Raw genomic sequence first — 24,742 nt, 5'->3', positions numbered from 1 at the left:
CTGTTGAAATAAACTTCCATTTTATTTTACCAAATATAATTTATCAGTTAAGTTGACATTTGTCAATTCAGTTATAGTAACTATAAATAATTCTCTTAAGACACAGTTCTGTAATTTTTGAAGGATATGAAAGTAAACCAATTTTGTTTCTTCCAGTTAGGCCAAAAGTACATGCAATAGGTGCACCCGGGAGGGAAGAAGTGAAGTCTCCTACTGAAGTCACTTGCCTCTCACTACAGTCCTCCTCTGCTCACAAGCGCCGAGCTTGGGTGTACCTACCTTTCTGTTTTCTAGGCAAAGGAAGAGGGATGCTTTTTCAGTCTCCAGACAACCTGATCCAACTCCAGAAATCAGGGTAAGGTAAGTGGCTGGGGACCCTGGGGCTACAGTCACAGAGTCTGGTTGCCTGTACAAGAGTCTGTGTTTTGGGTGGAGTTAGGCCAGAGGGCAGAGCAGAAACAAGCTCAGATTGGTATTAATCTGCTTGACACAACTGCAACTAGATAACCTCTAGGAATCCTTCCAGTTCTAAGGTTCTATGATTTCAGATGATATGGGAGAAAATGAGGGTGAGAAAAGAGACTCTGTAGGTCTCAGCACAGTATTTGCAGACACAGGGCATTGTTTAATCCTTTCCTTGGAGGCTGATCTTTTAGGCTGCACAGGGGAGGAATTTATGGGCTCTTGACAAAACAGGCTAGAAAAACACCTGCACCCCAGTTGTTGAGCCATTTGGAACTATGTGTGGGGAGTGGGCTCCAGTTTTCTTCTAATCATGTACAAAACAGATACTGAAGCAGCCAAATGATGTCCATCTTGCTAATTCTAAATTCTCTTCTGAGTGCGTAGAGAAGGTGAGGGGAGGGCATTTTAGGACACGAAACTGCTTGAGTAATGGGGTTGGCAATCACTGCAGAGTTAGGGTCTAAAGAGGGAATGAGGCAGAACTTGCCTTGAAGTAGGCACAGATACCTACAATGAGGGGACTTTACCGCCAGATTGAAAGGGGTGCATGGCCTCTGTAACGCAGGGAATGAGGTGAGGTTAGAGATGTGACCCTCTTAGCACTGGCTAGTCAATGTCTGGCACTGTACCTAACACAGTAGGCACCCCATAACTATTGCTCAGTGAAGAATTATTGCAGGCCACACCATGGAAAAAGGCTCATCTTGGGGAGGCCAAGATTTGCTGAATGAGTGAACGAATGGCGAATGGGCAGGAGCCGAGAGAAAGGCCAACCGACCTCTGGTATGACAGAATTGAGTGCTTTTAGGAAGTGACAGAGGCCAAGACAAATCATGTGGTGATGTCCTCATGAGAAACAGCAGTGAGACACCCCCAGGTTCCATCAATCATCATGTCATTTGCCACATTTCCTTGACCTATCCCCAATCTTAAAAGCCTGTCTGGCAAGCTATGGGGAAAGGGAATGATCAGATACAGTTAGAGAGGAGGCCTGAGCAGACACTGGGTTCTCTAGACTCAGGGGGCATGTGGACATTTGGAAACCTGTGGGTGACGTGGATCTACAAGGAGCATCAGGCCACCACTCATCCAGCTACAAAGTGGGGTCAGGCAGTCGGGCAAGGCACATGTGCACAGATGGAATTGTCAGTTCACCTGACTCTGGCCTAGAACAGAGCTGTGACTACTAGGAGCTGAAACAACTTTCACCTGCTCAGTGCTTTGAAGTTGGTCCATTTCTATACAAGTACATGCAGCTGTGGGAGTGTTAATTATCCCTCCCCCCTCTCTGAAACCAAACCAAAAACAACCCAGAGCCCATTTATAAAGAGCTTCTCCTTAGGGCCAAGGCTGCGGTTGCTAAAGCTAATGCAAAGGTCCCCAGATGCCAGACAGAATGCCAAGGTCCCAATCTACCGCCCTGGAGGCACCCTCTCACCCCATGGAATTGCACTTGGTGATTGTCTCAGAGGTCTTCCTTTACTGCTTATTTCAGCCCATCTGTCCTTCCTGAATTCTCACTATCCAAACTTGGCTCAATGTATAAACATTCCCATTGAAAATAATGAGAATTTTGTATCAAAGTGAAATCCCAGAAAGACTGTGGGAGTGTAGTGTAGGGTTGGGTAGGAAAATAAGAGGAGAAAAAAATCTAAATAGAAAGTGCAGAAGGGTGGGGAAAAGGCTGAGTGGCTATGCTAGTCCCCAACGTCTGTGTCTCTGTCCCCAATGAGCCAGAGGACATGGAAGCTGAGTGCCAGGAGCCCAGTGCCAAGAAGGTCCCCCAGAGCAGTCAAGTATGGGATGGAGAAGTTGTCTGGGTCCAGGCCCCGGCCCCACATCCAGTGCACCATCCAATCTGCGATGTACAGGAGAATCAGCACCTGGAGAGACAGAAGGGTTCTGCCTGTGACCACCCTCTTTCTGCAGAGGGAGCCAGAGGCCACATGACAGGACCTGTGCACTGTGTCAAAAGGCTTGGCTAGTCACAACCTTTTTGTGTGTTCACAAAAACACACCAAGCCAGTTCACACCAAGCCAGAGGTTTTCTAAACTAAATCCTATCCTTACAGGAACTATGCCCTTGCCTCTAATTCTGCATCAGACCATTCTTAGTTACTGCAATTCCTGCCATGTTAGCTCCTCCAGGAGCCTGGTGGGGGCTGGCAGTTAGAGCCGGTTTCTCTGATGAGGCCCTCTCTCCTCTCTCATCTGGTAACAGTTGACTATCCAAGCTGCTTTCTCTTCATTCTTTTCATCCTGGTGTTGTGAACTAAAAGAATCTGAGTTTATTCTAATATTCATTTGTAAGATAGGTTTATTACAACATCAGCTAAATATAAAGTCAGTTGTCATGCATAGCAGTTTCAAACACATGGTGGATTATCTAGTACTTTATCTGCACCCTCGCTTATCTTCTGTAATATAGATGGTTGAGAATAACCAAGATCAGAATCTATTTTACTGGACCCTGGACCATTTGTATTTTCTATGGTGGGTAGTATGTCAGAAATGTACAACCTCTGGCCTATCGCTGGGCCTTCTGATAGGGATTTGCATTTTAGTAAGATTTACATTGCATTCTACTATTGGAGCTGTGCTTCATCTAAAACATTAGTACCTGCCTTAGGGGGTCCCAAAATGACCATGTATGTCTACATGAGATGCTTTCTAATGGTTAGGCTCTGACATGGACATCTGGTGGGGTTCAGTCTTGACTGTACTTTGTATAGACTGTGGTGTGAAAATTCTGCTGCAAGGGACTCAGGGGCAGGAGCCAGAGCTGTTCCTTATTTTTAGGCAAACCTGGTTGTTTTGGCCACTCACTATTCTAAAACCTTTCACATTCCCCCTGCTCTGCACACAGCTACCTTGCACTCCTATGGCCCTGGCCCTGGCTGTGGTCCAGCCTCCCTGTAACTTCATAGCCTTTCTGACAGAGTGCCAAATTAAGAGTGTGGCTAGAAAGCTGTTAGGATATGCACTAAGATGGAAATGGCAGTAGCTATCTTACTGGGCCAGGTGGAAAAGGGACCTGGTAGAATGTTACGGGGAACAATTGTCAACACATTGCTTCTCCACAGACTTAGAGAAGGAAGCACAGTTAAAACTGACCACAGGAGCTAAAATTGACCACAGGGTCATGGTCCATGATGGGTGATGGAATGAAGGTTTGGCCTTCCAACCCAGGCGAAGGGATGAATGGATACGGCCAGAATAGACCCTTAGCATGCCTATGCTCCTTTCCTGTCAGGGGTGCATCTGACTACATTTGCAAGGGAGCATGGTGATTTTTGGTAACTATTGCTGGGAAACAGTATATTGGTGGTTCTCAGCCCTGCTCTTGCCAAGATTCCTAACACACAACTTTTCTAATGACAGAGTTGGGGTTTTGGAGAGATAATTGTTTATCAACAGGAGATAAGTCTAGTAATCTAATATAGTAATGACCCAGGGGGCCATAGCAAGGCTACATGAGGCTACAAATACAAAGATGTATTTGTCTTGTGCAATGGTTCTGATGCTCGTTCTAGCTGTGGAACCCTTTATTTAAATGAAGCCCAGAATGCAAAACAGAGCCAAATGGAGCTCTGTGACAAGGCCAGCAGGGGGCAGGATATAGGTGGTTGAAGTCCACCTTGTAAGAACCTGCCTGAAAACCCTGCTACTGCTCTATTCCTCTTCCTTTGAGAGTGTGCCACTGAGGATGAGAAGGGACACAACTAGGCTAAAGTCACATAGAATGGTAGTAACTGTTCCAGAGCCTTAGCCAATTCTCCTGAGTCCTGGTCAGAGACAGAAATGCCAAGAGACTATGTCCAAACATGGGGCTCTCATTCCACATGGGCCCCTGGCTTCCCCCATTTCTGCTGTGCCATACCTGGAGCAGTGCAGCTGTCATGTAGAAGATGATGAAGATGAGTGTAAGGGTGGTATGCCCACCCTGCATACAGCTGATGGTGTAGAGGAACACCAGGTGTCCTGGGACCACAAGGAGGAAGAGGACCCGGGCTGAGCGTGAATTCACATCTGGAAGAGCAGACAGGAAGACAGGAAGGGAAGTATTGGCCCCAGGAGGTCACAGGACCGTCAGTGACATATTCTAGGTCAGCACACAGCTCTCCAGGGTATTTTGGGAAAAGACAAGGTCTTATCTGGCCTTCACTCTTCAGAATAGCAGGCAAAGCCCAGCAGAAAAGAACCTTGAACCTGGGCCCCAGGGGCCTCTCTAGTGAGGTTTGTGGCTGCCTGCTCCCTCTCTCTAAGACAGGAATGGACCTGAAAGGTTGAGATGCTGTGGTTACCAGGGCTGAAGAAGGTGGTGCATGGACTGGGGCAGCGGCGAGGAGTTGGCTCGGAGTTCTCCCCTGGCATGCCATTCATGTGGAGGAAGGTGGAGATGCGGCTGGCCTGCACGGCCACCAGATTGCCCCCAACACCTGCAGAGACATACACAGTACTCAGACTGTGGAGTCAGAAGGACTGGGAGGAAACACCTTGTTTTTTGTCCTGTGTCCGTAGGGACCTGTCTTCTACCTTCACTAGAGTCTGTCCAGTCATCACCCTTCCCTCTGGTGCCAAGAGAACAAGACGACAAATACTTCACTGCTTCTAAAGGAACCTTTCAAGGCTCTCAGCTTTCCTTTTGTGCAGCTGTGACAGTTCCATGTACCCTTGAAGTGGCTCTCAGAGTGCTGGCAGGGATGCAGCCTGCCTGTGCACCCATGCAACATGGGCACCTGCCTGCTACACAGCAGGGTCCAGGGCCTCCCTTGCCTTAGCCTTCTCTAGAGCTGGCCCGGGCTCTCAGTGCTCATATATTCATCCAATAACCAGTTTCCAGGAGTAGGTCTGACCCGTAATCTGGCACTGCCCTGGTAAGCTGCTGCTTTGCATTTGCCTTCACCCCACAACCTAGTCCTTGAACTTCTCAGCTTTTCCCTGAGCCCTGCGAGGTGAACTGCTGTAGTGTTCACACCAGTCTCTCTTGCTGGATGCTTCTATTTGGGCTTGTGTAGTGGGAGACACCAGCAGGTAAGCAGGGAGAGGGGCCTAATGTTTTTTTTTTTGTTTGTTTGTTTGTTTTTCTTTCCTGGATCTTTTTCTGCTTATTAGCAAAAGCTCACTTTTGCAGGGGGCAGAGTGGAATTCTAACTGGGCTCCCACAAGACAAGTTCTGGGTCCCCCTGGCCCTTCATGGCTAGAGGATTTCATGTTGCTAATTCTGGGTGTCTCATCTCATGGTCCCCTGTTGGTCCTTTTACCTCTATCTTTTATTAAGTGTTGTCCTTTTTAAGTTAGACTCTCTAGTTTGCTGGAACCCTGAGTGACAAAGAAGCCAACCCCATGTCCCTTTCTGTTCCCCCAGCAGCTGATGCTAAGGTCTCACCATTAATCACAGGTGTGAAGACAGCCATTCCTGCAAAGTTGGGGTCTGAGACAGTCTTGTCCAAGATGAGGCCTCCCACACTACAGAGACATGAAGACAAATGATACAAAAGGCCACTGAAAGGTTCTGCTTTAGTCTCTGGAATGAGATGCAAGGCCTACTTAACCTTGGGGACAAGGACAGCAAAGTGGCTTCCAGGAGTCTCTCCTTTCAGTCTTTAGTTCTCTTGCATGCAACAGTTGTTACCCATAATCTGACTTGGCATAGTGACTCTGGTACAAGAAGTGTGAGCAGGGCCACCTTCCTGTGAGGACCCCACTTGCCTGTCTGCTCAGCACTGATTTCCTCGATGGTATTGGCATTGGCTCCTTCTTGAGGAAACCAGCTCTCTTAAATTCAGTCACTGTGGTCCAGGTGACACTGCTCCATTTGTGGCTAAGCCTAGGCCATCCAATCAGACAGCTGCATTCCCAAGACCAAGTGACTGATTCAAGGACAGAACTGAGACCAACTGAACAGGAAGCAACACCACTCCATTCTAGGTCTTTGTGCAACTGCTGGAGGAAAGCCGCTCTCTCCTCTTGGGGGAATCGGGAGGAGTCAGAAGAGTGAAAGCCTAGACTGCTGACCCCCACAGAGAAGGCAGAGTAACAGAGTCCCAGGGTCCTTGATGATACTGTGTGTGTCCCTGAATCAGCTGTTTTTTAGTTCCCAAGGTCAATATGTTCTGCTTTGGAATGAAACCTAATGCAGATAGTTCTGTAACTTGGCAGTAGACGGACACATGACTGACACTATTGATGCATTTTGAGTATGTACTTCATTTCTCCCGCCTTGAGGGTTTCAAATGGAGTCTATGGTGAGGTGAGAGTGGTACAGGAGCAGGTACCTACCTGCTGATGGCCATGGCAATAATGACAGGCTCCCAGCCGGAATACAACACTTCCCTTGTGGCTGGGCTTCTTCGGGCCAGCACTACCCAGACAGGCAGAAGGGCCACAAAGAAGGCACACACCAGGGGGTAGATGTATCGCCAGTGCTCTGAGAGGGCAGAGACCAGAAGGAGATAAATATCATGGCTGTAGTACCCAGCTTCCCCCAGCTCAGCCTGTAGATGTCCCAAGAGACCAACACATGCACAGTAATTCCACCCTAAATGCCAGGAAGTGCAGCACCTCATCTCATCATCTGTGAGGCCAGCTTTGTCCATTTTGTAGAGGGAGAAATGAAGCAGAGAGCTTCTCAGCTACTACACTGTTCTTGTTTTGAGACAAGGTTTTGTTATGGTGTCCAAGTTGGCTTTATACTCACTATTCCCTGCTTTCACCTCCCGAGTAGCTGGGATCACAGGTGTGTGCCACCATGCCCAGCTGAAGCAATAAAGTTAACAGAGGCAGAGACCAGACTGTATGATCCCAGAAATCCCTACCTCCCATCCTCTTCTCTAGTTTGCAAGCAGATTCTAGTTTTCTATTTCCTTTCTTGCTTCCACATCTCATCCCTCCAAGAGAAACAAAATCCTTAGGATCAAGTGGGGATGAGTTGTGACACTCTCCCTTTTGCTGCCTGCCTACAGGAACTTAGATCAGTGCCTATCTAGCCTTGCCTCCCGAATACCAGGAGTTGGGACAAACCTTTCATACAGTTAACAATATAGAAAAAAACTTCACATATTTGCAAAATAGTCCTCATCTTTCCCAATCCCACCTTAGAGTACCCAAGGCATTCTCAGTGGCCTTAGCCTTACTCAGTTCTAGGTAGAGTCCCCAGCTGATGCCAGACAGGAGAGCCAATGTGATGAGGTCGCCCAGGCTAGCAGCGATGGGCGTGGCCACATTGTCTGGGTTGATTCCAATTTTTCGAGACCCAATGATGACTCCAATCATGATCATACCTGGTGAGGAAGGAGAGGTGGGCCAGGTAGGATAAGAAGGAAAAGAGGGGTCATTAAAAAAAAAAGAAAAAGAGAATGGAGTTGCAAGGAGCAGCATCCTTATCCCTCGCCTTCTTCCCTTCCTTACCCAGCACCAAGGAGGCAATGAAGGCTGTAGCCACGCTGCTGGCACATAGCAGGAAGGCATGCGGGATACTAAAGTGGCCATCAGGGATCCAGCCAAAGACAACGGCTGCGATGGATGCCAGGAAGCCTACCACTGTGGCCTGTACCTGGGGAGAGATGTGGCAATGTGGAGTCCAGTTAGTTGAGGTCACTGAACACCCAAGGGTCTCTTCCTAGCCCTTAGCAAGCAGGCAGGACTAGACTCTACAGTCCTTGCAGGCAAGAATGATGTCTTTTATTTAGTTTTAGCCCTGTCCCTAGTACAGGGTAGCGAATCCTGCAAAAATCCAGGGCACGTAACTGGCTGGTTGGATGTTTCTCTGGAGATGGGGTGAGAGTCAACAGCCCAGAGATCATTCAGGGTCAAGACCCGGGACTCACTGGTGAAGACATTTGATCTGTGTGGCTTCCTGGGGAGATGGGACAACAGTGGCAGAGAACACTCTAACACTCACGAATCTGATTCTACTGCAAAGATCGGTGAAGGCTCAAAAGCCCCAAAACCACCTAGAGCCTAAATATGTGACATGGAAGCTGCTGGGGCTCTCCCATATCTTGGCCATTTTCCTGAGTAACTAGTCACCTCCTAGCCTACTTTGTAGGATGCTGGACAGTCACTAAGGAGCCAGCTGGGTTGACCTAAGCCTTTCAGGGATTCCTGACTAAGGAGATGCTTAGCCTATTGTCTCTGGTCCATGTTTTCTTACCTGGATAAGGGCCATATTCCCTGTGATCATCCGCCAGAGCTCCTTAGGTGTGTCCATTTGTCCAATGTTGGCCTGAAAGAGGAAGGGTGAGGGGCTGGAGCAAGCTGCACAGAGCTTGGGGCTCTGTCACTCTGGATCAAAAAGCAATGCATGTAGCTTGAGACTCCGGGACTAGAACATGAATGCACTTAAGGCAGGTGCATTCCAGGAAGTGAGAGGAGCTGAGGCAGACTCCATTCTGTCTTGTTTATCCAGGCAGCATGTTCCTGCATGGATCTGCATGACTCTGTCCTGGCTCTGAAGCTGCTTGTTCTCTTAGGGAAGACAAGGTCAGTTGCTGGCCCAGGGCTGAGGCTGACAGTATTTGGAAAAGAGTGGGTAGCACCAGCCATGAGAAAGGAAAAGCAAGTTGGGGTGAGTTAGGCTAGCTGCCCTCTGCACCATCTTTTCCAGACTTGGCTACAGAGGGACATGCCTGGTCCTGAGTTTTAACACCTCTTGCCTCCCAGCCATGGCTTTCTGTTGGGCTCAGTCCATGAAAGGTTGTGGCTGATATAAAGGACTGTGGGAGCTGGAGATGCCTAATCTCTTGAAGAAAAAGCTGCCATGGGGAAAGGGAATGGTTCAAAGGAGTGTGGGGACAGCCTGGCTCTGCTCCTGCCCAGCTGCAGGGTAGGGCTAGAGATCAGAGGAGGCCCCCACCTGTGTGGCTGGAGGGACCAGCATGATGCCTGCCTGTCAAAGCTGCATAAACAGTCACGAGGCAGGTTGCAAAGCAGGAGGTGGGGCAGGCATCCAGGGATGGCTGGGACATCCAGAGTCCGAGCCTGGGAACCATTCTGGGCAGGGAGCCCCTGCCCAGGGACAGGACACTCAGTCTGGGATCTCCCTCCATGACTTCCTTTTCCTCCCCAGGCTCAGGCAGTTGTATAGATACCTACTAGTCTCTGTGTTGCTCATTATTTTTCTCCCTGTCCCTCTCCCCAACTCCCAACAGCTAAGACACTTACTGCGGTGGATAGCCTTGATGCTAGGGTCATTTCCAAGTTCCCTTTGAGCCCCAGCAGTGCAGGCACCAGGATGAAGACCTCTGTCACCTTCTGGAAGACCTCCCAGTGCTATAAGATGAACACAGAGTCCAAGAATTTCAGTACCTTCAAAGGACTGGCATTGACGCTGAACAGAGTGTGGGGTCAGGGGACAGGATGGAGAAACAGACCAGCAGGAACAAGCACACGAGGCAACCTTCCCTTCCCCATCCCCAAGAAATCTAGAAGTAGAACAAGTCCAAGAATTCTAAAAAGCACAGCCCAATCCTCATCCCAGAACAGAAGAGTTTCCTAGCCTGATTATCCCTTTTATATGCTTTTGAGGAGACCCCACAGTTGGCTTGTGACCCACAACTCCTTGATGATACCGTCTCACATAGTGCTCTGCAGCTCCCTTGCCTTCCATCCAGTTTCTCTGTGGCCTCAGCCTTGGGAGGTGTTGTCTCAGCTGTGGAGAGCTGGGCTCCACAGGGCTAGGCCCCGGTGATTAGTGCATTTGTTTGGTTTCTATTTCCAAGGGCTTTGGGTCTCAGCCACAGTGACTTTCCTGAGCAGGCTCTGAATTTAGATGGCGCTTTTCCTATGCTGGTCTGCAAGAGATTTTTGATTCCTCTCTCTACCCCCATCTCTTAGCTAACAGAAGCAAATATACCCCTGCTGAGAGAGGCTGGGCCTGGAGTCAGGAGGCATGGGTCTTAGTTCAGGGTCAAACAGTCCTCCTGGCTCTCCCATTAACTTTGTTTTTGGGTTTTTTTTTTTTTTTTTTTTTTTTTTTTTGTTTTGTTTGAAACAGGGTTTCTCTGTGTAGCCTTGGCTGTCCTGGACTCGCTTTGTAGACCAGGCTGGCTTTGAACTCACAGAGATCCAAATGCTACTGCCTCCCCAAGCACTGAGACCAAGGGTGTGCACCACCAAGCCCAGCTTCACACCAGCTTGGCTGACATATGTTAATGTATTTTCTCGTTTGGTCACCTCAACAAGTCAATTAAGGGATACTTTTGTTCCCATTTTGCAGTAAGAAAACTGAGAAACCCAGGTTGGCCACTGAAAGTCCCCTTAGTTGGAACCAAAATGGAAGATTTCCTAAAAAAAATCATATTATGCCTCCCTTCCTGGCCTTAAAGGGCATGGAGTTTTGTAAAAGGCATGCAGGTTTGTAAAGGGAGGAGGGGCAGGCAGCAGGAGGATATACACAGGTTGGTTTGGGTGTTTGGAGACAAGGAGCTGTAATGAGCAAGTGCCCTGGTCTGAAGGCTGGGAGTCCCTTATGAGGGATACAGCATGCTTCCTTATGGTGGCCAGCTGGGGCCCTCAGACAGGTTACAATGGCATCACACTCCTGCTCAAGTGTTCAGTTCAGGGCCAGACCACAGAGCTCGCTCATAAGGCAAAATTCCAGCCCCTCTGCTCTATTACAAAAGAACAAGGCTGCAAATGAAAACCACAGTGAGATGTCACTTCCTACCTGTTAGGATGGCTAACAGGACAGACAGGAAACACCAAGTATCGGAAACAGACATAGAGATCGGAACATTTTTGCATTATTGGTGGGACTATAAAATGTAGCTACTACAAAGTTCCTCATACTAAAAATAAATTGTATGTGGTGGATATGCTTGTATCCCCAGCACTCAGGAGGTATGGGCGCTGCTGAAAGCTCAAGGCTAGCTAGCTACATATCAAGACTCTGTCTTAAAAATAAACAAACAAACCAAGTGATGGTGGTAGTGCCACACACCTTTAATCTTAGCTCTGGAGAGGCTGAAAGAGAGTTCTAGGACAGCCAGGGCTATACAGAGAAACCCTGTCTTGAAAAAAAGTAAAGCAAACCAAGCAAACAAATAAATACACAAACAGGCTGGGGGCATGGCTTGGTCAGTAAACTGTTTGTTGCACAAGCCTGAGTACCTGAGTCTGAGTTCCTAGTGCAGTGTACACACACACACACACACACACACACACACACACACACACACACACGAGTAAATGAATAAGTGATTAAATAAATAGTAAGATCCTAGTACTTCACCTGACTACTTACCCGAGTCTTAAGTATTTATCCAAAGAACTGAAAGAAATCAGGATCTTGAAGAAACATCTATACATTCCTGTTCATAGCTTCACTTATTCATGTCAGCTAAGAGTTAGAAGCGACCCAATGTCCATCAGCAGCTGAGTAGACCAGTAAAATATGGTGTATCAGTACTGAAATAGGACTCTGCCTTGAAAAGGAAATCCCATCCCATGCTACAATGTGGAGGAATCTTTAGGACATTATACCAATCGAGCCAGGCACAAGGCAAATATTGTATGATCCCACTTACATGAGCTCTGAAGTAGATACCACATACAGAAACAAACAAACAAACAAACAAACAAACAAATTGTCGTTGCTAAGGGCTGAGGCCCTGGAGAGAAAAGAATCAGCATTCTAGGGATACAGAGTGGAACTAGCAACACACTTTACACATTTTAAAATGGCTACAGTGTTTTTTCATGTTATGTGATTTTTCTGCAACATAAAAAACAAACAAACATACAAACAACCCTGGCAGCGTCTGTAATCCTAGCATTTAGATGCTGAGGCAGTAGGATTGGGAGCCTGAAGATAGCTAGAGGTACAAAGAGAGACTTTATTTGAAACAAACAAACAAACATACACAAGGCCACCAGAGGGGGCTGGGCCAGGGAACAGAGGCTAAAACACTGGGTGGTCCTATAAGGCAAAGACTTTGCCTTTTTGTTAGTGTTGTTGGGGTGTGTGTGGTGTAGACAGGACACAGAAAATAGCTCATTTCTCCAGGGCTACAGCATACCCTTGTCTGAGCTCCTGGCCTAGAACTCCTTTTACTGTCTCCTAAAGGACTAGACTCTGGATTCTCTCATGGAAGAAGAGGCACTCCCACCTCCACAGCTGTTCTGATCTGGGGAAGGTAAATGTCTTCTCTCCTCCCAGGCAACCCCTGTGAGGTGCCTCATGAGCCCTGGACTGTTACTCTTGGACAAGGCTGGGACATACACCCCTGGGCATCCTTTTAGCTGAGGCCCAATCACACTTGGCCTTCTCAGATTGGATAAGCAGCTTCAGAGAGAGAAGAATTCTTCCCCTCACTTGACAAGTGTGCTGAATGTGGGCTTTTGGAGCTCTCTCAGAACACAGGCCCATATCCTATCCTGGCCCTAAATGCCTCCCTTCCTGTGCCTAAGCTTCTTGCTCCCTGAATGCTCAGCTTTCTAGGGAGTTGAGGGTGATGGGCATATGCCAGTAGAGAGAAAAGACCAGAAGGAAGCGCTTTAAGTTTATGCAATGGACATTTTCTGAACTGTTTGTAAGAAGTATAGCATGTCTTTATTACCAAGGAAAAAAAATACAGCTGGTCATGGTGGGACATGCTTTTAAGTCTGCTGTTCAGGATGATGAGGCAAGTTGTGAGTTAGAGTCTAGCCTGGGCTAAAAGCAATAAGAGCCTAGAGGAAAGAATGTATAAAGTTCAGTTAACTTTCCTAGCTGCCAACATAAACACCCTTAATTTTTTCCTTTCAATACATACATGTCCTCTGCTTTTAATTACAGGGGGATCTAGAAGTTGTGGGGGTTTTGGAAGGGCTGAGATGGGACATGTGGGCAAGGGAAAGGATCAGGGCCTGTAGCCCCATGCAGAAGTCTTACCAACTCACAGAATATGACTCTTACTACCTGACCTTTTGACCCAACAAATTCCTAAGCCGGTACTTGGTACAGAAGAGCCAATTCCCACATCTATTTTTCCTACCCACAAAACCCTCTCAAGGATGCAGCTCAGGCAGGGAGTCTGTGCCTGTATGCATGCACAGGATGCTGGAAAGCAGAGTCAGCCAGAAAAGCAGGGTGGTCCTGTGGTTAGAGGTTGTGTGATATGGAGCAGTATAGATGAGACTGGTTTTTCTTACTCCTTTGGCTTAATGCAGGCCCAATCTGTTCACCCTTGGCTGGGAGTGTCTGCCCCTGAAGTCAAACCACTCAGCTAAGCCATTAGCCAAGCTACCACCCACACGTTTCATACCAACCGGAATGAAACAGGGTCCAGGAAACTCTGCTTGGCTTGGGGGTAGAAGGGAACACATATGGGTTTTTACTGCTTCTCAGAATCTTAGCCCCTCTTCACTTTGTTCTCTCTCCTCGTTCCTGATATTCTAAAAGTAAGGAATGTGATGAGACAGCTCCTTCCACATTCAAAACTAATCTGGACCCAGAGCCACCACCCTAAGCCTCAGAGCTCAGAGAGCTTGCTGTGACTCCTTCCTTGGCTATCCAACCTGCTCTTCCACCTGCAATCTCATCTGGCAGAGCCTCCTGCTCTGGAAGCATATGAGCAAGAAGTAAAGTCGGGAAGAGAAATAGATGCAATCAGGACATTAACATGACCTAACCCCCAGATCCTAGAACCAGGCACCAAACTGCTTAAGTACTTTTCAGGTAGTCATGGGTCAGGCTGGATCATAGTTTCTATCTGATAGAGGCTTGTCCCACAGGCATCCTGGAGGTGTCCAAGCAGAGGGGCCTCAGGGCAATGCCTGCATGTACAGGGCTGTACGAATGAAGCGTGAGAAAAGGAAATGGTCCTGGTAGCACACAAGGGGCAGAGATGGTCAGAGCAGAAGGTGGTCAAGGGAGACAGGATCTGAGCGTCCTGCCCAGGATCTCCAGCAGCCTCCAGGAAAAGAGGTCTGTTTTCCTCCCACAACCACTTCCCCAAGGCCATGCTGCCATCCAATTTCTTCTTTGAAGGTACAGGGGAGGGAAGTCTACTTTCTTTAGCTACTCAGCAAGTAAAGAAGGAGTTTATTAAAACAAGGACTGGTGAGTCCCCCCGTTCTAATCTAGTTCAGAGTCCCTGTGGAGATCACATATCCCCCCCCACCCCCGTTCCTCACAAGGGCTGATAGGAAATGTATGTAATGCCCTGTAGGAGCCCAGGACAGAACTGGGGGAGGGTCACAAAGCTTAGACAGCTTTATGCAGTCTCTTTCTGAAGCCAACATTGGGCTCACTCCTACAAAGCAAATCTTGGCTGCGGTGAGCAAGTCAGAACAGACTACGGTTTGCTTTCTTTCAAATCTGGAAAATATCTCTGTTCCTTACTTCACTGTGGAAGCTACTGCACAAAGGAAGAGAAGCAAGAGGTCAATCAAGAGACAGAAGCGGGGCTTCTTGGAAAAACCCAGTCTTAGCTGCAGTGGGAACCTTGGGCTAAGGAGGCTATGGGTACTGAAGTTCACATAGCTGCCTGCTGCTCTGAACCACAGAGACCCCGAACAACCAGCAGATGGCCCTATCTTAGGCACTTCACTTCAGGTTATTTATCCTGTAAGGGGGGGACACAGGTGTGACTTCTGCATCCAAAAGCATCTATTGTTCCCATCACTCCCCCAATGTAGAGTAAGAACCTCTCTGTGGCTCCCTGCCCATGTCCTCCCATACTCACCCACTCCAGTCATCTTGCTGTAGCCATCTGTGGGCCCTGCTTTAGCCTAGCTGTGGTGAAAGCATGAGGGAGGGGCATAAGGACAAGCCAGTCATTGTCATCTACACCAACTGAACCCTAGCTCTGGTATAAGCCAAGATGCCACACTGAGGGAGATGCCAGCCCTCTGTGGGAATGCTGGGCAGCTCCAGGTCCTTACTACCTAAATTCCCCAATGTCTCAGGTCCATGGGCATAAGGCAAGGCATCAGCAGGCAGTTCCTACTCTGGAACCCTGACATGCCAAAGGGTGATGGTTGGATCCTCCTCTCCCTTTGGCTCTTGTTCACTTTAAAAGCCAATGCCAATTGTTCTGGTTCCCAGTCTGTCCGGTTCTTCAAGATAAGACAAAAACAGCAGGCTTCTCACAGTCTTAAGCCAGTCTGTAAATCCTGGCCATAATGAAGGCCACAAGGGTTAGAGACACAGGCTCTGGGAGAGATGACCAGTGGCATTTTTTTTCTTTCTTTTGTTTTTCAAGACAGGGTTCCTCTGTATAACAGCCCTGGCTGTCCTGGAGCTCGATTTGTTAACCAGGCTGGCCTCGAACTTATAGAGATCCACCAGCAGGGGATTAAAGGTACATGCCACCACTTCCCCACTGACCAGTGGCATTTCTATGCCACAATTTCCCATCTACAAAATGGTAATCAATGCCTTTTTCCTACTTTTTAAGCTTACAGGAAGGGTCAATGGGGGCCCTCCGTTATCATCACCATTATCAGAAAATAAGCTAAATGTCTCCTAGTTCACCACAGGATGCTGGTTTTATAGCCACCTTGTTTTTGTACTGTGGTGCTGGGGATAGAAAAGGGCTGAACCACTGAACCACACCCTGCAGCTCTTTATAGGCACTAATCTAGGACCCCAAAATGGTAAGAATGAGAAAAGGACCTCAGAAAGGAGAGGTGAGGCAGTATCATGTCTCCTCCCCTTCTTCCTCTCCCTGCTCTCAGCACCAGGAAAAGGCAACCAGCATGGAAAGAGTCCCAAGCCCTGGACTGGCTTCCTAACCTCCATGTTAGAACAGTCCTCACAATAACAGGTTTGAGGAGAAGGGGAAGCAGCACCAGGCACTTTTGCAAGCTATACATATAATTCTCATGAGCTTCCAAAGTTGCAGGCTTCTCCTGTAAGACTCGGGGTCTACAGGACATTATAAACTGCACCTAAAACCAACCACCTTCAGTCACCTGAGACAGTGCTGCAGACCCCTATAGCAGTCTCTGTGTGCATGGCGTGCAGTGTTGGCTGGGCACAAGGGGAGATGCCATAGTAAGGGAACCCTGGAGTAGGGGAGGAGTGGTCTCCTAAGACACAGCCCAATCTCTTTCTGCCTATGTACTTACTTTGGAGTACCTATGATAGAGCCAGCACTTAGCAGGCTCTAGATAAATCTTGATTAACTCAGACGAACCTAGTACTGGTAGAAAGTTCTGTGTGCCTCATGAGCTTCAAAAACTATTATCTAAAAGCAAGACTTTCTCTCTCCAACCTGGAGACCCACAGTGCACTACACACAGCATGCCCCTGCCCTCACTCTTAGCTCCTAGGTTCTATCAGCTCCCACTGTTCTTTCTACCTAGCATCCTCATGGAGTACCCTGTTTGCCTAGAGCAAGTCTGTAACAGACAAGGAGCAAAGAGAGATAGTTATGACCAGATCTGGTTACATTCTGTTCCCATCTACAGCACTCAGCTTTTTCAGATCTTATGCCACCTTCCCAAACCATCCTCACTCATCAAGGAGACTGTGCCAAGGATGCATGAAGAAAAGCCATACAAAATGCCTTAAGAGGTTTCTCATTGGATCTGAGACCCTCCTGACAGCTGAGTAAATTCCTGCCCAGCAGGGGAACGAAGGAGAGGCTTGAAAAGGAGAGTTCTTCAGTGGGTATCCTTGAAACCTCCAGTAAAAGGAAAGTAGGCATAAAGAGGAGACCCATCTAGATGTCTCCTATTGAGCTGGACTGAATAGCACTGAGGAGGCACACGGCAAGCAACAGCCTTGCCCCCTCTTCTCCTTTCTGCCTGAGTTCTGGAGTTATATTTGTTACTGTTAGGTAATACTGCTCTGAGCACCTCCCAGGGGCTACTTGGCTTCTCTGAGGCTTCTGAAGAAAGTAACTGAGATAACGATGAAACCAAGGCTGTGATCCAAAGGGAAACAGTATTCTAGGAAACAGCAGTTGCTTCTGACACAGAGATGGAAAGGAAATTCTAAGAGTCACTTTCCCAGAAGGCCAAGGTAGTGAGGGCTTGCAAGTAGAAGTCACCCTCCTCAGGTCTTACCTGCACAATGTCCAACACCATGCCAGCTGCCACGGTCCCAAAGCCTGCCAGAAGGAAGGGGAACAGCACTTGCAGTCCAATGGAAAAGGAGGTCTCTTTGAGCGGGGAGGGTGGCGCAGGGCCGCGGTCTGTGCTGACATCGTCACTTTCATTGCTCTGGCTCCCATTCTCCAGCAGCGCGTCCTCCTCCCGAACTCCCTTGGCGTTAGCTCGAGACTCAGTCACTACCACCTCTACCCCAGCCCCATCAGGCCCCAGGAACTCTGAGGTCCCAGCCAAGGGCTCTCGCCCAGGGCCATCCAAAGAGCAGGGAGAGGAAGTAGGGCCAGTACCGTTAGGCTGGTGGATGTCCTTTGGCTCTGGCTTAGAGGACATGACAGGCAGGGAGGAGAGGAGGGAAGAATTTATTTTTCTTTCTCTCTTCGATTTTTAGCTCAGGAAAGAACTTAGTCTTGGGGTGAATCCAGGCTTGAGTGCCGCAGGACCTCTTCCCACGGCTCTCCACTCCTACCGGACACTGTAAAAACTGATCTATCAAAAGGCAGCCCCATCAAGCAATGCAGCCTGGAGCTGGAAGTTAACAAACTCTTCACTAGATGCAGCAGCTGCCACTAGGGGTGTGGGTGCATGCCCCCAGAAGCTCTGGCTATGCTGAGGGGCAATCTTTGGTTCTCAGTGGCCAGCTCCTCAGGGCAGGGGCATGCAAAAGAAAAGGGCTCCACCTGAGTCTGGAGTGCCTGATACTGCAGCCCTCTTTTGTGCAAAGCTGAATGAGTTCAGATTGTTCAGAACACAGGCTCAACCTGAGGCTGCAGCTTCTTCCCACTCTTGCTGGCTGCCTTTGGCTTCCCACAACCCCTTGGGCTCAGCTGGTCCCAGGACAGTATTTGCTGTCTTTCCCTTCTCTCCCAGAGATCTCTTCCCTTCTTGAGAAGATCTTGTGCTTTTTCAGTTGCCTGGTCCTTAAAGTCACAAGAGTCTGTGTGGAACACCTTATGTGGGAGGAAGGGAAAAAAAGAGAGGAGAATGTTGGTACATGGCAAAACCCACTTCCTACTAGGACGATCTGCAGAGCATGCAATAGTCTACTGCAGAGGTGGATATCTGCTACTCTTTTCCCATAAAATGACACTGTCCCTCTTCATGTGGAGGCCTAGTGGGTTCTAGTCCCAGCATCTTCTCAGCCAGCAAATCACCACCCCACAGGAAGATGCTGTGCAGAAGACCTTGGCATTGCCTTCTGAGCAACCTAGGGTGGGCAGAGATGTGCTCAGGATTTGTCGTCTTGAATAAGAACTCAGTAGGGACTTAAAGACTACTTAAGAGTATTGCCTTAGTTGTAAGTTACAAATTCAGATGTAAGCTCTCTACACAGTTCTTCCTGAATGACTTATCACAAGACAGCAAGACAGGGCAAACACCAGACTGATCATTGAGAGAAGCATCCTTGGACCTCTAATTGCCCTAGGTCCCCTCATCCCCCTGGTCCCCTGGGGTGGGGGTGGAAATACCAGGGGAACTCCCCAGACACTGCGGCAGGGCAAGCTGGCCAGATCAAGGCCAAGAGCCGGAGGCCTGCTACCTACTCCTGCCTTTGAGAGTCAACAGTGTTATGGAAACCCACAGAGGCTGACCCATACTTCTCTCCCTCTATGCTTGGCCCTGTGAGCTTGTCAGATAGGGTATGGCAGTTAACCACATTGAAGAGACAGAGGGTGAAACTATGGTCATTTCCTGCATATTTTGGTTACCTAGCGCCCCCCCCCCCCGTTCCCTAGGGTTACTTATAACTGGACATGGTGCAATTCTTAAAAGCATAAATATCATTAAAAGATGGAGAAGGAGGAAAGAAAAACAAAGCAAGGCAAACCCAAGTGTCACAAGCTAATACACATTTACTCCTCAATCATGTCTCTGTCTTTCCCTGCCCCACTTTTCTTTATTTAAAGGAATCCCTTGGCATTGATTCCAACTTGTTGCACTTCACCAGCATGGCTCTCAATAGTAAAAACTTTCCAGAGGGTTTTGCAGGTATGATGAACAGCCTGCTATTATTCTGAACACTCATGATTAGTCAACTCCAGTTTGGTTAGTACTGAATCAAACTCCAGGGCCCAAGTTATGAATCTTCCATCAACTAGGTCGCCAGCCAAGCCACCTTAACACAGCACCGTTGTTTTCAAGGATCCTCACCAGTCAGCCGGCGAGGGAACACTCTGAGTCCACCGCACTCATGCCAGCAAAGTTTCTGAGTTAGTCGCTAAAACCTGACAGCCCCACTCCTCCCATCTTGCTGGCAGGCCACTTTAACTTGGAAGGGGGCTACCAAGGTGGCAGACCAGTCCCTCAACTACATCTCTAGTAAGGCCACTACCGATGGGCCGCAGGCCCTAGGACACCCCATCTCCTTTCCAGGTGGGGGGCGGACAAAAAAAAAAAAAGATCTTTTGGGTATCCCCAACTACAGCAGTGGGAAAGAGGAGTAACTGGATGGCTTTCCCTGCAACTCAGACTGCAAAAGCATTACATGCTTGAGCTCCCGCCCTCCCCCACATACCCCCAGACCCAACAACACTGACCTGCGTCTTGCTGGGGAGGAAGAACGCCTGGAGAGTAGCAGCAGGGGCCCGCGGTATCGGGGGGTGCAGGGTACCCCCTGTTCTCATCACTCCTTTCCCTCAGCCGTCCTCCTCGAGACCCCGCGTGTGCCCCGCTACACCCCCAGCCAAGGCAAGCGTCCAACCGCGACACCCGGCTCGCTACATTTCGCTTCTGCCTTCCTGAGAGGCCGCCGCTCTGATTCCACGATGGGGAGGTGGCCTGGAGGGCAGGATATTCCGCCTCGGGCCGGCAGAGACCGGACGGAGCCTGGGGTGCCGAGTTCGCTCGTCCCCAATCGCCTCTTGCCCGCGGACTTGGACAAGAGTGGTTGGCTGTGGGTGGCAAACGTGATCTGGGGCAGAGCGAGTGGCATTCCCCCACTCCATCAAAAATAGATTCAGGATGGACAACTGTATCAGCCAATCAGAGCAGGGAGAGGGGCGGGCCACGCCCAGGCCACGCCCATTTCCCCTCGCTTGGTGTGCCTGGGGCGGTGTAAGGGGAAAAACGCAGCCGAGTGACGGGAACTCAGAGTCAGAGTCAGAGGGTGGCGTGGGCCCACTGTGCTCAAGCGCGCGGGCGAGTGGTGCGCGCCTGAGTTCCCGAGCGCTCGTCTGGCGAGCATGGTATGCAAGTACCCCTGCATCTTGACTATCTCTCATAAGCCTCTGGCCTTCCAGAAGACCCGAAACCACCCCTGTGAGCCGGCCAGCTGGCGATCGCGCGGGCCCCGGACGCCATCGCGTGTTCCTTCCCTGCTCCCAGTCCCTACCTTCTTCTTGGGCACAGTTCCTTTTCTTCAGGCTCCTCATCTCTACTTCTAGGTTCCTTGTTTCCCTGGGCGATTGGCCGAGCCTTGATAGATCTGCCTTAATAAAGTTTCAGGCTTGAAAGGGGTGGTGACGGTCAGGCTGGAGGGAAAATTTGTTTGACTCACAGCTGGTGCTACACACGCCACTGATATAAGGGCGGAGGGGAGCGGGTTTCCTTTGACCCACTCGTGGCCCCTTGGGGAGAGATGGCTCCATCCCTGGCGAAATAAATTCCAACTTTCCCTGACGCACCTTGTGGGATCAAAGAGGAGATTGTTTTCATCCTCTCCTTTTGCCACTTTCCTCCCTGGGGTTTCCCCACCTCGTCAACCCAAACTCGGTACCAGTTCTCTTTGGGTTGTTTTTGTGCAGGCCATGTGCCCTTTCCATAAAGGAACTCCCTCCCATTCAGAGGCTTTCCCTTTTCGTTTTGGAACCTGTGACCACGGGTTCTTTCCTGCCCCCTTGCTGCCTAGAAAGGCGCCTGTGGGCAACGAAGTATATCTCCAGACCATTGAATAAGGATAGGCTGCATCTAGGAGAAGAGAGTGCTAGCTAAGGAGCTTTCCGCACACATGCTCTACAGTAACCTGAGAGGGCCGTCCTGTGGACAATGATGACAAATGTATCCACAAAAGCCTGTCCCCACCTGCCAATCCAGCACCCCTGGGTTCCGCTCAGCAGCTGGGACATCAAAGGCCTCCATATTTTAAAGACCCGGCAAAACAAATGTCACTGTAGAAGAACTCCAGTTTTGGCTTCACATCTCAGTCTGTGCTTGGATATGGAAGTTACTCCCAGACTGGTAAACACTAGGTCTTCTCCAGAAGGATCAGCTTTGTGAACAGTGAGTGTAGATTGGGAGGGAAATTAAGACTGACCGATGTGGCTGCCTGAGTGTTGGTAATCTTAGCCCTTGGAAGGCAGAGGCAGGAGAATTCTCCAAAATCGAGGCCATCTTAATCTACAGAGAGAGTGCCAGGATAGTTAGGGCTATATAGTTGAGACTGTGTCTTAAAAAAAAACAAAAACAAAAACAAAAAAAAAACAACCAAAACTTTCACCCAATAACAACTTACAAATAAAATCTTTGTCTTTCTCTATTATTTTCCCCCTTTTTATCATCTTAAAAGCTTTTTCTTTTCAACTGAAGTAATCCAAATACATATAAAAGTGCATAAAACCTAGAGTGTATACTAATAAATTATGACATAGTGAACAGGCCCATCTAGCCACTACCAAAAGTAAGAATTCAGTCAGTACTGCCATCCTAGAACCCCTCTTGTGTAGAAGAATTTTAATTCAGAACATGGCTGCTCTGACAAGAGATCACATCCAAAGAAGACTTTCTAGGTCTGTGTGATCCAGCTGGAACACAGACATGCCGTTAATCCCAGGAGACAGAGGCAAGCAGATCTGAGTTTAAGGCCAGCCTTATATAGAGCAAATTTCAGGTAAAGAAATGCTTAGGTCCAGGTGGGGTGGTATACACCTTTAATCCCAGGACTCAGGAGACAGAGGCAGGAAGATCTCTGAGTTCCAGTCAGTTCAGTTGAGTCAGTGAGTTGAGAGGCAGTACAAAGGAACTGAGTTTATGGTAGTTCAGTTTGTGGAATTCAGAGGCAATTTTATCGGGAGAGTTTTACAGAAGACCAGTTGAAGAGACAAGCTAGACACAGGTGAAGACAGAACAAGCCAGAGAATGAGAAGAATCCAGAAGATTAGAAAAGATTGCTAAAGTTAGTTTGAGGCCAAGCAGAGCATTTCACTTAGAAGCTGAGAGAAGCCAGTTTGAATCAGTCAGTTTGGAGAGGAGTTTGAACCAGAACACCTGAATTAAACCAGCCAGTAAGAGTTCAGAAAGAGCTAGAAAGGGTGAGCTTATTCAGCAGTAAGTCTCAGAGGCTGAAAACATTCTAGGCTTAGATTAGATTGTACAGAGCCTATACTTCCAAGAAGAGGCCTAGGTTAGCAGATGGAGGCAGTAAGCTTCTGAGTCGACATTTAAGACATTTGAATAAAAGTTACTTTTATGTCTTTGGTTATTATCTCACCCCTCTTCCCTAAGGCAACCTCTGTCTACACTGTTATTTTTGTCTGTCAGTGTTTGGACTTTATATAACGGGACCACTCAGGAGGTATGAGTCTGGGCCTAATTTCTCTCACTCATATGATAACATTATTTAATTTACCTTCATTGAAGTGTAATGTCACTAAGTGAGCATAACATGATTTGTATCTGTTGACACAAATTTAAGTTGTTTTCAGGTGCAATTATTATGAGTCTGCTATGGCATCTTTTTTGTTTGTTTTTGAAACAGAGTCTCCCTGTAGCCCTTGTTGTCCTAGTATTCTCTCTGTATACCAGGCTGCCTCAAATTCTCAGAGATCTGCCTACCTCTGTCTCTGCTGCTTAAATGCTTGGATTAAAAGCATATGCCACTCTGCCCAGCCTAAATTTATACATTGGAACAGGACCAGATCATAGGGCAGGCAAGTGTTTAGCCTTAGCAAATGCTACTAAATAATTTTCCAATGTGCTTTTACTAATTTATACTTTTTCTAAGAATGCCCTATTGTTATTAACAATGGTACTATCAATCTGAAAAGATTAAAGTAGCACCCAAGAGGCAGGCAGAGACAAGTTGATCTCTATGGTTCAAGGTCAGCCTGCTCTACGTAGTGAGTTCCAGGCTTGCCTAGACTACCATAAGGAAACCTTGTCAAAAAACAAAACAAAACCAAAAAATTGTAGACATTCTAGTAGATGAGTGGTGGTGTTTCATTGTGACTTAAATTTGTAGTGCTCTGGCAGCCAATGAGGCTGAGCACTTTTTCACACATTTCTTTCTTCGCCATTTGGATAGTTGTGAAGTATTATCAGCTTTCCTCCGGGCTTGTCAGGAGTTCATAGATTTTTGGACATGAGTCCTCCATTAGCTTTGGGTATTACAAATATTTCTTTAAGTACAGAAGCCCTTATCTTGGGATGTCCTGAGGTGTCAGAACCACTGGGACAAGACTATGACGTCTATGCTTTGATCACTTATGTATCTCTAGCACTTGGCACACAGTAAGTACTCAGTAAGTATGATGAATGACTGATGGGGGGGAAGATAGGAGACACTTTCCTATTTAGTGCAGCCTATGTTATGCTAATTCCTAGAGTTAAACAGCAAGAGAGCCTGGGGGAAGCACATTTCCTTCCAGTCCAGCCAGCTGTAACCTTGGGAAAAGGAAGACATCTCACCCTTTCTGTACCAAGAGAGAGCAGAAATAGCTACAGTCAGTGAAGTGAAAAACACAGATGTGGAGAGCAAAGGTCACAGATGAAAAGACAGGAATTAGCAGCAGGTAGCAAGAGAGCCAGATACTTCAGGCAAGACTCAGTCATGAGTGTCAGGAAGATAGCGTGGGTCTTTGTAAGACAAGAACCTCTGTATGTCCAAGGAGTATGTAAGCTGGCCTTATGTGCCCACTCTTGGACCAGTGAAATGGCTCAGTGAGTAAAGGCGCTTGCTGCACAAGCCTGGTGACTTAGATCAATTCCTAGTATCCATGTAAAGTTGGAAGGAAAGAACTGATTTTACAGAGTTGTCCTCTGACCTCTACATGTGTACCTGCCCATATACTAATAACAAGAAAAAAATTAAGTTAAAGGTCTGATTTCTTTAAAAAAAAGTCTGTTTTTTTAAAAATCAAATTGTTACTTTTACTAAAAATTATGTGAATGTATATTCACATGGAGTGCAGAAGACATCAGATCTCTTGGAGCTGGAGTTACAGGGATGGTTTCTTGGGATAGCCTTTTTCAGTCTTGCTTGGCATTTGTCCTAATACACAGTTCATTTAGTCTTCTGTCCTGT

The 24,742-nt window shown here is 48.0% G+C and overlaps 1 protein-coding gene across 2 annotated transcripts; it reads right to left on the bottom strand.

Moving 5' to 3' along the window:
- Positions 1 to 7: 7 nt before the first annotated feature.
- On the bottom strand, positions 8 to 20,902 carry Slc41a1 (solute carrier family 41 member 1). Of its 2 annotated transcripts, none has more exons than XM_055598146.1 (11): positions 20,837 to 20,902; positions 17,464 to 17,507; positions 9,631 to 9,738; positions 8,621 to 8,692; positions 7,876 to 8,020; positions 7,602 to 7,748; positions 6,748 to 6,895; positions 5,855 to 5,934; positions 4,770 to 4,904; positions 4,346 to 4,494; positions 8 to 2,348 (listed from the first exon to the last, which is right to left on the bottom strand). In XM_055598146.1, exons 1-11 carry the CDS (start codon positions 20,874 to 20,876, stop codon positions 2,163 to 2,165), a joined length of 1,254 nt encoding a protein of 417 aa, XP_055454121.1. In that variant the 5' UTR covers positions 20,877 to 20,902; the 3' UTR covers positions 8 to 2,162. The 2 variants fall into 2 exon arrangements, with proteins under 2 accessions (XP_055454121.1, XP_055454120.1); XM_055598145.1 differs by lacking the exon at positions 20,837 to 20,902 and adding an exon at positions 20,043 to 20,434 and having other exon boundaries at positions 17,464 to 18,455.
- Positions 20,903 to 24,742: the final 3,840 nt, after the last annotated feature.

The sequence above is a fragment of the Psammomys obesus genome, unplaced genomic scaffold, assembly GCF_907164565.1.
Source record: "Psammomys obesus unplaced genomic scaffold, mPsaObe1.curated_primary_1811, whole genome shotgun sequence".
Taxonomy (NCBI): domain Eukaryota; kingdom Metazoa; phylum Chordata; class Mammalia; order Rodentia; family Muridae; genus Psammomys; species Psammomys obesus.
The sequence above is the reverse complement of the archived record's forward strand: the minus strand, read 5'-3'. Positions and strand labels throughout refer to the sequence as shown.

What these genes read in the sequence shown, in the direction of transcription:
- Slc41a1 (XM_055598145.1), bottom strand. Translation starts at nt 17,838, where the DNA reads ATGTCCTCTAAGCCAGAGCCAAAGGACATCCACCAGCCTAACGGTACT. An exon ending in CATCAAGGCTATCCACCGCA is followed by an intron (nt 8,693 to 9,630) that starts GTAAGTGTCTTA and finishes TTCCTCTTTCAG; the next exon opens with GCCAACATTGGACAAATGGA. An exon ending in CATTGCCTCCTTGGTGCTGG is followed by an intron (nt 7,749 to 7,875) that starts GTAAGGAAGGGA and finishes CTTCCTCACCAG; the next exon opens with GTATGATCATGATTGGAGTC.